The sequence below is a fragment of the Oryctolagus cuniculus genome, chromosome 3, assembly GCF_051225735.1.
Source record: "Oryctolagus cuniculus isolate XC-2025 breed Fujian yellow rabbit chromosome 3, ASM5122573v1, whole genome shotgun sequence".
In the NCBI taxonomy this organism is placed as follows: domain Eukaryota; kingdom Metazoa; phylum Chordata; class Mammalia; order Lagomorpha; family Leporidae; genus Oryctolagus; species Oryctolagus cuniculus.
In genome coordinates this window covers 129347189-129363902 of record NC_142869.1, presented here as the reverse complement: position 1 = coordinate 129363902, position 16714 = coordinate 129347189, and the positions used below count along the sequence as shown (strand labels likewise).

At 35.2% G+C, this 16714-nt stretch overlaps 1 protein-coding gene across 7 annotated transcripts in view; it reads right to left on the bottom strand.

Moving 5' to 3' along the window:
* Positions 1 to 16714, bottom strand: part of PCLO (piccolo presynaptic cytomatrix protein) — a 524563-nt gene that overhangs the window by 56290 nt on the left and 451559 nt on the right. For all 7 annotated transcript variants that reach the window (XM_089329388.1, XM_051842632.3, XM_051842633.3 and 4 more), the window contains 2 exons: positions 11422 to 11563; positions 5751 to 5824 (listed from right to left, as the gene is read on the bottom strand). In XM_089329388.1, the coding sequence (XP_089185514.1) occupies positions 5751 to 5824; positions 11422 to 11563 (216 nt within the window). The remainder of the gene's footprint in view (positions 1 to 5750; positions 5825 to 11421; positions 11564 to 16714) is intronic.

The window sequence follows — 16714 nt, the reverse complement described above, 5'->3', positions numbered from 1 at the left end:
CAGACATGGTTAAGCGAGCATCTTCACTTGCTAATTACAAAACCAAATAATATCACATAGACCATATGTTCCCTCAGACCAGTATTTCCATTAAGTGATTTCTGTATCATCCAAAACTTTAGCACAATATCATGAACATACTGGATCTGCTCATATTTAGCACTTATCAATGTTGGAAATATAAAAGAAGCAGTGCATGTACTGGTAAAAACAGGGTGAGCTCACATATTTCTGGAGTGATTATTGGATCCCCTAATAACAATGGTGACTATATTCTAATTGAGTGTCTTCCTTAGTGATTTCACATTTTTCTCTTTGATGTCCCTCTTAAATAACTTAGTTGAATGGGAGGAAAAAGAAATTAAGTGAATATTTTCCATAGAACTCTTAGATACTCCAATCAACAAATCCTTAAACATATAGTGATTATTTACTCCATTTTTCTTTCCTAGTTAAAAGAGAAAGCACTTGTAGAAAAATATTTTTAAAATATTTTTTGAATTTTTTTGAACAAGATAGAGGACTTTAATTCTGAGGCTGTAGATTTTTACCAGTTTAATGCAGATAAACATTTCTGTACTACATTTGTACTATGAGCTTTGCAAAATATGATCATTCACTTAAAGAGGCTCCATATAAATCACTGTTAGAATTACATATAAAATATGTGTTTATATATATTGTAATAGATGTGGAGGTGCTACTTAAAATGTGATTATTGCAGTCATTATAGATTTACAATGTTTTCATATAATGGGTATGCTTTACCATAAAAATGTCCTGTAAGATATTGAATCATATCTGTCCTCTGTCCTTTCCTCTCTCTTTGGGTTAATATTAATGGTGTTGTTCTTTATACTTTCAATGACATGAATACATTTAAGAGTAGAGTTTAGCATATTTCTATAATGATAGATGTTTATTTCTTCCATTCTTAGTGAAACTAAATTGAAACTCACAAAGATAGTTAGGAAAATAAATTATGTATTATTTGCTTTTTAAATGCATACAGCCAAGAAAATTAAACCTCATAGAAGCTTATGAGTGTAACACTTGCTAAAGTTTTTGGTTTAGGAAAATAATTGAATCCAGGCAGTTACTAAACAAATACGCACGTGGGGTGGGGATGTAGGACAGGGCTAGAAAGGCTATCTGAAGGGTGTAATTAGAGGGTTTTAATGTACATTGGGAAAGCACTCATTTGTACAATTTGAAAAGTGAACTGGTTTAATCTAATCTTTAATAAAAGAAGCCTTGGGCCGGCACCATGGCTCACTTGGTTAATCCTCCGCCTGAGGCACCGGCATCCCATGAGTGCTGATTCCAGTCCTGGTTGCTTCTCTTCCAGTCCAGCTCTCTGCTGTGGCCCGGGAGGGCAGTGGAGGATGGCCCAAGTGCTTGGGCCCCTGCACCTGCATGGGAGACCAGGAAGAAGCACCTGGCTCCTGGCTTCAGATCGGTGCAGTGCCAGCCGTAGCAGCCATTTGGGGAGTGAACCAATGGAAGGAAAACCTTTCTCTCTGTCTCTCTCTCTCTCTCTCTCACTGTCTATAACTCTACCTGTCCAACAAATTTAAAAAAAGAAAGAAAGAAAAGTAGCCTTGCACTAATTTTCTCAAGTGCATGATATTTTTATTAATCCTGAATAACATCACTAATTTGGATGGAATCCAAATGGCTGTCCTTTAACCCACCTTCTAATTTAGCAACAGCTATCACTTCAAAGGCATTATCCTTGTAGCAACACAGGGCTTACTTGGACTTTATATTACATACTTGTTTGAACTGTGGAAACTCAGCCATTCATCAGCAGAGAGTTCAAAGTGTTACTTTCTTTTCTACAATTAGGTCAGAACCACAGAACCTTCATTAGGTCTCATATCCTGCTCCATTAAATTAATCTCCTGCTGGGATTAAAATTTATGGGTATGCTATAAAGAAGACAAAATACTATTAGAGAAAATGACTAAGTGGAAATTGATTTTTTAATCAGAAGCCAGAATAAACAGACTTGCTTAATAAGTACAGCAAGGAAATGGCTATTCAGCATTTTTACAAAACCTCGGTAATATGCTTAACAGAAAATTTCAACCCTATGAAACATTACTTTTTCATTCCACATCCTGTAATGCCAAAAGAAGAATAAAAAATTCATGAGAACAAATTATTTACAAGTGATTTCTTGAAATCTTTGCTATACTTTTGGTGAAAGTCTGCTCTCCTACAAATCTTCATTTATCAGTTTCCATTGGAGGGGACTAACATGTTCCTTAAACAAAGTGCTTAATACTGAAGATGAAGTGTAACATCGCATGGACCTAGAGTTTCAAGAAAACTCTGCTTATTTAGAATGAGACAGTTTTTCTGGTTCCTTGGTAAAGAATTGAAATAAGTTAAAATACATTCATGAAACTATATATTTTGTATATAAACAGTTTGAATTAACTCTGTTTTATTTGTTGGTTTTTGTTTTCCTACTGAATTGATTGTTAATGTTTACTGACGACAAATGAAAGTGAAGACAATTCTCTGGATCATAGAAAGAAAACAAAATACACATCATATATATACTTCAAGTACAACATGAGGTTGATTCTGTATTTCTATGTGGACTCAACAAATCTTGCCTTTTAAATTAATGTCTTATCCCTGGCTGGAGCAAATAGAGTCCTAATTCAATGATTTTCTCTGTGTTCTCTCTTTCTATTTTTCATAATTTAAAATAATTTCTAAAGGTTTAATTGTATTATAGTTTTATTCTATTATATTATTAGGTATCTTTTACATATAAATACATATGGGTATATATGTATAATGTCATGTGGGTATGTAAATTATAAATTTGATCACTGTCCAATGACAGTGATCTATAACTGACGTAATAACTCAGTTAAAAACAACTTGTCCAGATTTTGCTACCAAAAGGGCACATGACTATACATGACTCATACTGCATTGCATATTCCATTTTGTTCCCTTTTTCAACCCCCGCCCCTCTGCTCCATAACTAATCTGAGATCAACTGTTGATCGGGGTCAGCTCACTAACATAGAAACATGTTGACTCACAAGTTTAAATAAAAATAAAGTAGCCTCTGATTGGCTCCTTTATGGAAAACAAGCATGTTTTGTGGGGGACAAATATAAAAGAAGAAAGCAGTACTAGGATGAACAAGTTCTATTCCTTGACAGCTGTTAACTTTTATACTAAAAGAATTTTAGTTATAGACTTTACAAAGATGAAATTAAGTAGCTGAAATTACAGATAACTTGGTTTTCTATATACCTGAATTCTAAAGTTATATGACAGTCAATAACCATTCAGTGGACATTCTTTAAGCAATCTGGGGGCAAGACTTTCTGTTAAGTGCTGTGGTACCACAATGAATAAACCACACGTCTGATCTGGGAGTTGCTCAAACTCTTGAAGGAGTCAGTCATGGAAACAGGTACTTGAAATCACAACCATGATAAAGTAGACAAATTATATATAAATGGATGTGAATTTTGTGAATTGCAGGGCACCTTGGAGGATAAGGAGGGAAGATTGAGAAGAGTGAATGACACTTGGGGTGTTGGTAGCTTGAAACATAGAGAAATTTTCCAGGAAAAACATTGTGCTAGTTTTATACTTAGGTGCTTTCAAATCCAGTCTTGTACCTTTTCCCTCTCTCTCTTCCCAGGCTCTCCCCTTTCTTTGATAAGAAAGAGGTTGAGAGAAGTCTCCTCCCAGACTTCTCTGAGCCAGCTTCCAGTGGGATTTGATCAAGCCCTGTCAGCTGGAGACGTGTAGAACAGAAGGAGGGAAAAAATCGGGATATTTTTCCCCTTTCTCATCTGCCTCAGGATATATTTCTGGAATTAGATGTGTTTCTGCTTTGTTTCTTGTTCCCTGCCATATAGGCTTGTTCTGGTTTCACCTCTTACTGGCCCTTGGGCTACCGGGAAAGTAACTTCCTTCTGCTGTTCTACTGTCTTCCACTCAGATTCTCTGCCTCTCTCATGAGTATATAATCAGTCACCACCCATAAACAACTTCTACTTCAAATGTTGAGTGGTTTCTATTTTCCTGGTTGGACATGAAAGGCTCGTAGACATTAATTACCTGAGTTTGAATTCCAGGGACTAGTTAGAGCAGTGGGTCAGGAACTAATCAACATATAGGAGAGAGTTAATGAGTTTTTATAGAGAATGTAAGAGAAAGGATTTTACATTAAAGAAAAATGAAATTAAGTAGTCCTGGGCAACAGGGCAACAGGATACAAAACCAGTGCTTTTGATTGAGCACAAAGAGAAATCGAGAATTCTGAGTTTCAGAATAGAAAAATGTCCATGAGGAAACCGAGTTCTCACTTAGACCCAGCATTTGTCAAATGAGGTTCTGAAGATAGAGGAATCAGGTCACATACCTGGAAACACACCAGATTGGAAACTCAAGTCTACCATTTTCCTCCCAAATGTCCTTTCCCATAATCATTCTTTTAAATAGCATGACATGAGGTATCATTTTCCTGGGTTTGGATAATTTTTTTCTGATCTTATGTGATGTTTTTATTTTAGTTTCCTTTCATGTCAGCCAGTATATGTTACTGTTCACCTCATAAGATAATATAAGAATGAAATCAGACACATGAAAAGTACTTAGAATAGTGTAAAGTACGTGGAAGAGTTAAAATTATGGAGATTGGTGCAGACATGAAAGATAACAAAGCTACAAGACATTTTCATAATCTTATCAAAGATAAGCTCTTCATTGTGCAGCTTTTAGATACTATTATTCCACGCCTGCTGAAGACTTCCTTTTGCATTTTCCTAATAATGTACTATTTGTTTAATAAAATCACCTTCGATCTTACATTTGAGTTTTAGTGTAGAAGTTAGTTCAGAGGGTGGAGCAAGATGGTAGTTGCATGAGATGCTCCAGGCCACTGAGATACCAATATAAAGTGCAAAGTCACCCACCAGGTCACATTCACAAGAGCTACAGAAACCAGGTGAGAGGCCTCAGTGCCTGGCTGTAGTATAATACCCAGAATCTCACTGAAGGAAGCAGGAGGAAAGAGTCACTTGTGTCACTCAGATCCCAGCTCCAAGGAATGTGGAATGAAGAGGGATGTCATGTGCTCAACGCCCTGAGATCTAACATCTGATACAGCCCAGATAATACCAGGCCAGTGCTCATTGAACAAGCCACTTGACTTCCGTGGCGGAAGCTTGTGCTCCAGTGGGATGGATTCGTTCTGGCGTGTGGGGATATGTGCATTACAACATCATGCAGTACCCCATAAATAAATACAATTTTGAAGCAACAGAGGTTAGTTCAGTAATTATTTTCTATAATTTGAGGGTACAAAAATTATGATTTTTGTACCATTGGTTTCTTCTCAGCTTCATAGAAGAGTATTTAAGAATTTTTATGATTTAAATGAGATTTCTTAGTTGATTTCCTACTTGCATGATATTTCAAGCCAAGCATTTGAAAAAATTTCATGATTTCTTCTTTTCTTGTCATTTCTCTTTCTCATTCATATTTTTAGTAATCCAAGGTACTTAAATATTAAATGTAAAGATGCAATTGGAAAATCATGAAACAAATACAGTCATTCTCATTTAGTGATACTAACTAACTACCCAGTGCTTAGGCCATTAGTACTTAGACATTTGCATTTATGTTCAAACAAAAACAAAACAAACACTTATAATATGATATGTAGACTCAACTAAAATCCAGTACTATAAATTCCAACTTACCCTCAGTATCTGCTAGTCCTACTCCTACTCCTGGCTGTTTTACAGGCTCTTGTCCATTCTGTCCCATCTTCCCTCTATTTAAAAATTAAATAAAATCATATATGTCATATGTAATATCTAGTCATATGTAATCCCCCAAATACAAATGAGGATGCTAAGTTTGCAAAACTAAAATATTATATATCCCAACCTGTAACAAACTGTTTGAAAGGTAAGTGTATACACAGTCACTTGTTCTTTTTTTTAACTTTTATTTAATAAATATAAATTTTCAAAGTACAGCTTATGGATTACAATGGCTTCCCCCTCCATAACTTCCCTCCCACCCGCAACCCTCCCCCTTCTCGCTCCTTCTCCCCTTCCATTCACATCAAGATTCATTTTCAATTCTCTTTATATACAGAAGATCAGTTTAGCATATATTAAGTAAAGATTTCAACAGTTTGCACCCACATAGAAACACAAAGTGAAAAATACTGTTTGAGTACTAGTTATAGCATTAAGTCACAATGTACAGCACACTAAGGACAGAGATCCTACATGAGGAGTAAGTGCACAGTGACTCCTGTTGTTGACTTAACAAATTGACACTCTTGTTTATGGCATGTTCTAAGTGGTGTCAATTTTAAATTGGAAACTAGATTATTATTCCTATTTATTCCAAACAAAATACCTCAACATTCAGTCAGTCTCAGCTGTGGAGTCATTTATTAAAATATCAGAACATTATCACATTCTCAAATTTTAGTCTTTGATACTTTTTTTTCTTTTTTTAATTTTGGAAGCAAGAAGGACTCTTTGATAAGAAAGAGGTTGAATTAAATAATACATAAATAATCTAATAACAGATATTTTTCCTACAATTCATGATTTTTTTGTTCAGATTCATCCTGTTTTCAGCTATGTTGAGCAAGCTGGCCTTTGAAATCAGACTTCTTTTGAAGTTTGTCTCTGCTTCAGGAGTTGCTATGTCTTATTATGTGGTCAAGACTGTCTGCTTTTGTAACATAAGGTTAGTGACAGTTATCTTTTTGTTTATGAGGTAATCGAATGGAAAATGTCTATAAAAGATTTAACACAGTGCTTGAAAAATTAGAAGCCTTGAACGATGTATTGTAGGCAAAGCTACATTGTTCATTCAAGGCTTCAATCTGTTGCATGCTTTCAGCTTCAACCTCAAACTTTTTGGCAAGCCACCAAGATGAAGAATCCCTGAACCTTTGAGCACTGAGAGTTTGAAATGTGGATAATGGTAGGAGTCGAAAGACTGTAAGCCACTTATTGTTTCTTCAGCAATAAAGAAGCTACATTGCATCTAAAAGATTTCAGAATTATCTTCAATGTACTTGGATAACACATTCTAAAAAAATGGAATAAATCCCTTACATATTAAAAAGGTTATTTAACACGAGAACATCTTGATATCGTGGTTCCTAAACAGTACCTCTAACATAGCAGGATTTACTAAAAATTAATTCTTACTTTCACAAAAAGTATTTGGCTTGCTGGACTGCTGAAAATGTAGCCATACTTATTTCTTAAGAACCAATTATGTCTTATTTGAAAACTCCACCAAAGATCCTCTTAATCTTCTACTCCATAGAAGATGCTGACGTGTTTTCTTCCATAATAAAAGAGAAATGGATTTGGACCCAGAAATTATTTTCTCTTGAAAGCCATTAAATTATTCTATGGCAATTCTAGGTCATAGGTTTCTGAACATGTATTTATTAAGTGATTATGTAAGGCACCAAGTGCAAACAGATTATGTAATTTCTAACATGTTTGAGATGTGTGAGTACAGACACACACACACACACACGTGCTCTGTGTCTATATGGATTCTTGTTTAAGCAGTGCAGAAAACTTCATTTTGTTCAGTTGCTTAATTTAGATTCAACACAAGTAGTTAAGTTAAAAAAAAGAACTCTTCTCATTCTGTTACTATGAGATCAAAAGAAAGCTTAATGATTTAGCAGTAATTTCCCTGTAAGTAGTAAAGTCTGCTCTACTGATAGAGTGAGTTAATATATATATTGCTCCTGAGGGAAACTACTGAAAGTGAGGATCTTTTAAGTATCATGAATCTAGCTAATCAGAGTACCAAAAAAAGTTACCACTGCATACTATGCCAAACTTATGAACTTGGTCATTAATATTAATGGGTGAATGGATAAAGAAAATACGATTTATACATACAATGGACTACTATTCAGACATGGAAAACATGAGATTCTGTCATTTGCAACAACATGGATGGACCTGGAGGACTTTATGTTATGTGAAGTAAGGCAGGTACAGGAAGAAAACACCACATAATATAACATATATGTGAAACCATTTATCTAATAAAAGTTAAGCATACAACAATGGTCACCAGAGTGGGGAGATTATGAGGGAAGGTGGATAGTGACAAGTTGGTCAATGGGTACAGTATTACAGTTCAAATGGAAGAAAAAGTTCTAGTGTTCTATGTTACATCGAAGTGATTATAATTCACGATAATGCATTATACATCTCAGAATAGGTAGAAGACAAGATTTTCAATGCACTCATTATAAAGAAATGATGAAAGTTTAAGACATTGGATATGCTAATTACCCTGAGTTGCTCCTACCTTGTTTGTACACAAATCAAAATATAAGGGAGGCAGGTGATATGGCCTAGTGGGTAAATCTGCTGTCTGCAGTTCCTGCACCCATATGGGTGCCAATTCCAGTCCCAGATGCTCCACTTCTGATCCAGCTCTCTCTGCTATGTCCTGAGAAAGCATTGGAAAATGGTGCAAGTCTTTGGGCCCCTGAAGCTGCATGGGAGACCCAGAAGAACTCCTGGCTCCTGGCTTCAGATTGGCCTAGCTCCAGCCATTGTGACCTTTTCGGGAGTGAACAAGAAAATGGAAGATTCTCACTCTTTCTCTTTCACTCTCTGCCCCTCTGCCTTTCAAATACATAAAAATCTTTAAAAAATAAAAAAAATCAATGTACCTCACAAATTTATACAAATATCATGTGTCAATAAAAAAGCATAATTTCAGTAATTATAAAGAAATAATTTTTGATAATTTTTAGATTTGTTCTTTAGTCATAGATTTCACATTTTGGTGGTGATATCTAGCTACAGCCTTTGCTTCTAATGAAAATAGATTGTTAACCTTAGATACTTAACGAAAATATGTGGTAAGTGCATTTTGAAGATTATACAAGGATATTAGTGGCTTGTGAATCCAAGTGAAGTTCAAGGGAAACGTAACTGTAGATCACATGAGGAGTGTGATTCTTCTAAATTCCCAATAAGTATTCTTCAGCTCAAAAATTCTTACTATATATTTTATAATTCACATGTTTAATCAGTCATTAAATATCTATATCTATATCTTTATCTATATCTATACACTGGCCCAAGCAACAGCTACCAAATACTATTTTTACATATGCTTATACTATTTCTTAGAGATGTTTATAATTTTTTAAGATTTGTTTATGTATTTGAAATTCAGAATTACAGAGAAAGAGGGACAAAAACAGAGAAGAGAGATCTTCCATCTGATGGTTTCCTCCCCAGATGGCTGCAATGGCCAGGGCTGAGCCATGCCAAGCCAGAAGCCAGAAGCTTCATCCAGCTCTCCCATGTGGATGACAGGGCCCCAAGCATTTGGGCCATCTTCTTCTGCTTTACATAAGCCATTAGTAGGGAGCTTTGGATTAAAGTAAAGCAGCTGGGACATGAACCAGTTCCCATATGTGATGCAGGCATAGCAGGTGGTGGCTTTACCCACTATGCCACATCACTGGCCACTATATATTTCTTATATATGTTTATAAAAAAACATACACACACACACACACACACACACACACATATATATATATGTTTTCTTATGTAAGTAAGTGAATTTTCTATGTGCTCCTATGGCAAAACGGTTGTCTCCAGACATTCGTGGGAAGCTTTGGCTTATAAGAGAAACAGGGAAATGTGGGAGAAAAGTGGCATATGGTTTGTGTGTAAAATTGTACACCATTTACTTCTACCTCAGACATTCAGATATTGAGGAAATAACACAGTTTATTCTCTGGATGCTATAACTTTATCATCAGAGTTAAATGACATATTTTGAAAGTTACAGATACATGGAAAGGATTCAAAATATGCATGGTACAAAATTTTTACAGATTCATGACATTCACAGCTTAGAGAGAAATGTGATGAAATTGCAGATTTGTTGTTAGCTGAACTGGATCATCAGAGACAAAAACTAATGAGATCAGATTCTTTTTAGAAGTAGTTTCCAACAAAATAGAACTAATTATGTGCAAATAACTATTGAATCCATAAAATTTCAAAAACAAAAATAAACCCTTTAGGTGGACAGATGACACATTTGCTTAATTTATGTTGGAAAAATATAGCTTAAGAACCACAAAATAAACATGTTATTCCCTGTAAAATCCATTTTTCCACTTCCTTTTGTAACCTGATTCAGTATCTATATTTTATATTGGAACTATACCAGGGATCAAATGGAAAGATTTATAAAAACTTGATATTAAGAGAAATAGAAATCCTCTTCCTCAGGAAAGCTTCACTCAACACTGGAGGAAATGAAAACTACCTTTAACAAGAGCCCGAGTCGGGGTCTGAAAATATTTTTGGTGGTCTCTATTATAACGCCTCAATTCTGCCCTTATCATTCAAAAGCAGCATCAGGCAACATATAAACTAATGGATGTGACTATGTTCCAAAACGATTTAGTTCATGTTTGCTAAAGCTTAAATTTCATTTCATTTTTCTATGTTACAAAATATTATTTTTTTTAAAAAAGTGCCCAAAACATTTAAAAATGCAAAAAGTAATTTTTATTTTACAAGTCTTACAAAACCAGGCAGTCTGCTGGATTGATCTTGTCCTGTATCCTAGCCCAGTGGCATCTTTCAAAACCCAGGCTAGTTAATGGGGAGGAGAAGGAAAGTTCCAGAAGTTTGGATTTTGATATTAGATTTTGATACAGACATAACATATTCATTCATTTTGAATGCTACTAAATTTACCACCAATATGACTAAACTTATTCTAACTCATTCTAAAAACAACCTGCTTTAGTTTTACATTTGATTAGCAAAATGAGTTTCCTGAGATCTAACATTATGAACAAACTCCTCCATATTTGTTCTAGGAAATATAGAAATCCTTCAAAACCTTCCATTTTAATCACCAAGGATTTACAGTTGAAAAGCTTAACTGATTAGCTCCATGTGTGTGTTTCCAACATGATATACGTGTCCTTTGGCTTTGTTAAATCTCTCCTGATTCAAAGTAAATTAATCTATGTTATCTCAAATACCAACAATGGTTGTGTTTGGTCATTAAATGATTGCAACACCAGTGCACTGCTGCTGAACTTTATTCTGCATAGCCAAGTCAGTATTTCAGCAATTTTTATAGTAGATGCATCCATTGCATAGAGTAAGTAGTCCTTATAGTGACTAGCAATCATTCTCAGAAATAAGTGAATTAATCCAGTCTTTACCTATTTTTATGTAGGCACAAACAGTTCAAGTGTTTTAGGGTCAATGACTCAGAATCCAATAATGAGCTAGCTTTTTCCTGCTAAATGTTAAGAATATGTTACTCACGATGCTGTTAACACTGTAGAAAAAAAAATACACTTACATCCTTGGAATAGGAAATAGATTAGTCTCTCCTGTAGTGCTGCTGCTTCCCTCGCTGTCCATGCTATACCCACTGCCAAAGCTGCTGCCCGAGGAGCCAGTGGACACGGAGCCTTCTGCAGGACGGTGATTGGTAGGCTTTGCTGCATGGTGTGGGAAGAATCAACACCACAGTCAATAAATGAAGCTTACATGATCTCCAAATGCATAATTAAAGGGGTTCCTAACCTACATGGGTACAGAAACAGCTATAGTAACAATTATACATTTCTCAGCTTGATTTTCATTTTCATTTCCTTAACTAATGATGCAGAGGCAACACTGAATACTGTACAGTTTTTGTTGGACATAAAGGAAAACCAATCACTTCTAAGGAAAAAGCATTTCGTATTTCAATCGAGTTAAATAGTATGTAACTAACCTATTATTTTTTGTGATTTCTTTGTGTAGTTTTGTAATTGGGATATAGAAAAGAAATGAGAATTTTAGTTATTTCCTAAAGAAAAGAGTTTAGACTTTTACTGGTAGAAATAGCAAGATAAGGGATATCATTTAATTCTTCTCTGCATAATAACCAATAATCTGTTTTTCTCCTTAGAAGGAAAGATGTAACAAAGGATACGTAATTTCCACAAGTGATTGGAAATCCTGTGCTTGTTTGCAGATAGCTCAATCAACTATCTCTAGCAGGATGATCAGATTTAAAGATACATGTTTCCTTCAGGCATTTCCTGGTTTATGATTGGGATTTATTTCAAAATTTTCATAAATTTTATTTTTGAATATAAGAATTCAAACAGAATACACTGTAAATTTGTATCTGTGCTATAAATTATGCAGTAGGTATATGATATTAATACTATTAACAGAGCTCTAGATTTAGAGATTTGGGAGGAAGTTTTGATGCAAAATGAAGGAGGAAAAAGCAAGTGTTTCCTTTTATTTTGTGGGGTGGGGATGTTTCTCTGGCAAGTTTTTGAAAGTGTTGATATTTATCTTTTGCCAGAGTTTGGACTTTAGTCATGCTCTCAACCCATTCTGTAGTAACTGCACAGAGCACTGTACTAATCCTATTTGAAAACAGTGAGTCAGCAATGCCTATCTCCTAAGATTACAATTACAGGAGCCCAGTGACTCACTCATCTTGCTCTCCCGATTTGATTTGCTGTACTGTCACTTCTTCAAGACTTTCCCAGCGTTTTTTCCCTGCTATCTGAGATTATACAGTTCTTGACAATGAATTTACCTTGAATTCTTTTCTAAAGGTAGACATGTTCTAGTCTCTCTGTTCCATAAATACATTCCTGTTCTATCAGGAATTTCTTAGATTCATAGTACTGGATGAACAGTTGGTTTTATATTTTTAAAAAAGAAAATGCATAAAATCTCAATTATTCTTAATCTGATGGAATTTTTATTAAGAAAATACAATGAAATGAAAAATATAGACACTGTGTGGGAAACCATTTGAGGACAAAAATTCACTATTGGGGTAGCTATAGTAACATTTTTCATAGGCTTAGCTTTCCTCTCATTTCTTCCATTTCAGCAATAACAGATTGTCTAAAGCCACTAGGAATTTCCTTATCTATTCCAATTGCATCAGCATATCCCCAAGAATATGGAAATTAAGAAAAAGTTTAATAATCAGTCAATTGTATATCAGGTATTTAAAAATTGAGAAATTTACTTAGAAAAAGGTCTGAATGCTGTTAAATAACAAGTCACCTATGAAATGAATTACTAGTAAGAAGAAAGAATAGATTTGCAGAAAGAATAATTATGATGTTTGTTTAATATTTTCTTCAATTTATGTAGAAGAAATCCTAATAGTGTAATGAGTGTTAAAGTATAATTTAAAAAGGTAAAATGACGTGGATGTAAATTCTGAACATATAAAAATTAAACTATACAATCAACCATGGAATAAGCCAAACTAGTTAATTGACTGTAAACAAAAGAAAACTGTTATGTTTTTGATTGGCATTATATAATCTAGACAACTATATTTGATTTTTAGTATGACACAGAATTAAAAATTAGAATGAAAATTAATGTCATCTGAAAAATCTCAATACAATTTTCAAAGACAAACATTGAAAGACAGTTTTTAGTCAACTTATCTTTACCAAAATAAAACAATTTTCATTCAAAAGCAACCTCACAGTGTATCATAAAGCCTGTTATAGATATGATATCTTATTATTTACATTTTAAAAAGTCCATTTTTTCTTTCATCAACTTTGGTTTCACATGGTGCAATTTCTAGTTCTATTCCTCTTCCAGCAAATTTGAAAAATGAGTTCACAAATGTTAAACATAAGCAGAAGAAAAGAACAAAGCTACAAATAAATTTAATGGGATATAGCTTTTTTCTTCTTGGTTATTGCCTTGAATAGAAATCTCATTTGAAAATGTTGTACAAGTATTGTCAATGTTTTGAATGCAAACAAATAGTATTTTATTAGAAATACAAAAAAGAAATACACTAAAGCCAGAGGACATATACATGTAGTGGAAGAAGTCTAAGTTTATCTAATATCTCTGCCAAGCAAGAGTACATCTAAGATGGAGGCTACAGAAATTTCAGGAAGTTAGAATTTGGGTTACTGACTCAAATGAATCTAGGTGTTTGTCATTATTCTAACAGAACATCTGTGCCTGATTGAATTATTCAATCTTGGCATGTAGAGTAGTACAGAGATAGACAGCCAGACATTTGGGTACTTTTTGAAAATGAATTCAATTATTAAACTAAAATGCAAAATGGACCTTCCTTTTCCACTGGTCCATAGCAACAGATAAAGTGTGATAAAACACAAAAATATTGAAACAACCCATGTGTATACTAATTTCTGCTTAAACAGAGCAAATAAGAAATATTCAATTTTATTAAATTGAGCTGAAGTTTCACTAATACAAGCTTTTTAATGAATAAAGTGTTTTAAGGACTTAATATTTGAGACCAGAACTTCTGTAATATCAATACATCTACTGATTTCAGTTCAGTTCTTTTGTGTATGTCTCAAAGTTCTTTATGCTCCTGCCCTTTTCAAAATTTGTCTCTTATAATTCTCCTTCAGGTGCTGACTTCTACCTCTCACTCTGGCTCCCATTGGCTTGGTTTTGTTCTTCTCAATTTTGTTTTGTCCTCCTGTTTCTCTTCACTTTTTTGAACCTAAATTGGCCTTATTTGTAGTGGTCCCATTCAAATATCCTTCATTTAGTTTGTTCATCCTGCTAACAGGAATGAATCTCTCTCCTCAATCTGGACTCTTCATAGCACATGATGTGTTGTTTTTCTTCTATGGCAATATTCACTTTCTCTCTCTCTTTTTTTTTTTTTTGGACAGGCAGAATGGACAGTGAGAGAGAGAGACAGAGAGAAAGGTCTTCCTTTTGCCGTTGGTTCACCCTCCAATGGCTGCCGCGGCCGGCACGCTGCAGCCAGCGCACCACACTGATCCGAAGGCAGGAGCCAGGTGCTTCTCCTGGTCTCCCATGGGGTGCAGGGCCCAAGCACTTGGGCCATCCTCCACTGCACTCCCGGGCCATGGCAGAGAGCTGGCCTGGAAGAGGGGCAACCGGGACAGAATCCGGCACCCCGAATGGGACTAGAACCCGTTGTGCCGGCGCTGAAAGGCGGAGGATTAGCCTATTGAGCCACGGCGCCGGCCACTTTCTCTTTTTGATTATAGCTGTTCTGAGCATGTTATTATTGGAAGCAAAGCCTATGTTTGCTCCTTGGTAATTATATCCAGGCATTATTTAATGAAAAAAGTATGAGGAATCTTCAAAATTTCATGGAAAATGCATGCTCTGAAAAACTCTGCACGATTTCATTCCTATTTTTTGCAACAAGACAAACATCTTTTCAGTCCATTTTCACACACTTTTTGAAATACCTTCATAAATAAATCATAATAGTAATGCATTAATGCTTATTTCCCTTTAACCAAGTAACCAAAACATCTGAATGATTCAGTAGGTAGCATTTCACTTTTTATCCAGTTGTGTGTTTTATTCAAAAAGTGCATTTGATGTAAAAGGGTTTTTTTTTTTTTCAAGTTCTTTTCAAAAGAAACATTGGTGAATCATTTTGTAGCTTTGAACATCAAAGATGACCACTTTCATCTTTCGTATTGTGTTGAAAAATGTGAGCATCCAATTACAGTTTTCTTTTACCAATTCCCCCAAATGCTGATTTCAAGAAAATATTTTATAATGCACTAAATATGGTAGAGAACAGGGTTATGGATCCCAAAAAAGTTTGTAACAGCTCATGAATATTATATATATTTGAGTGATGAGACAAAATAGGTATGGAAACATTGTGTGGGAGGTATCACTATAACAAATGACAGAATTCATGCTGATCACCCCATGTTGGTATACACACAGTTGAAGAGCTCTGGATTTTATTTAAGCGTAATAAATCTTTGTATTTCTATATTATTAACAGAAAAAATTTTAAAATGTTAACACTAAACATTATCTTCCCTAATTTGGTGATTTCAAAGTTAACAATATAAAGGTAATATGCTGGGGCTGGCGCTGTGGCACAGGGAGATAAAGCCCTAGCCTGAGGTGCCGGCATCCCATATGGGTGCCGGTTCTAGTCCCAGCTGCTCTTCTTCCCATCCAGCTCTCTGCTGTGGCCTGGGAATGCGGTGGAGGATGGCCCAAGTCCTTGGGCCCCTGTACCCATGTGGGGGACCCGGAGGGAGCTCCTGGCTACTGGCTTCAGATCGGCGCAGCTCCGGCCGTTGCGGCCATCTGGGGTGTAAACCAGCAAATGGAGGACCTCTCTCTCTCTGTCTCTGCCTCTCTCTGTAACTCTGTCTTTCAGATAAATAAAATAAATCTTTTTTTTAAAAAAGGCAATATGCCTCTTTTTATTCTTCCACCTCTTTTAGTCAGTTTCAGAAATCCTGAAGGTATTATGCACCTGTGTATCACACTTGAAACATGTTTATTTTAAACAGAAATTCACTGTTTTAAAAACAATAAAACATATTTTGGGAGATAAATCCCAATCCTAGTATGAAGGTATCAACAAGTGGGTGGGCCCATCTATGTGACTACATTCAGTCCTGCTAGGAGGATTCTTGTGTCCTACAAGACTAAATCGTAGAATGCTGCATCACTTTTGTGACTCAATTACTGAGGGGGCATTCCAGGTAAATACGTTTTATCTTCTGTTGGCACTTCAATCTGTTTCACATTACTGTTTGACCTCTTCATTTTCTTTGGCTGCTAAATGGTTAGACATCAATGTGCTTTATTACTCCACT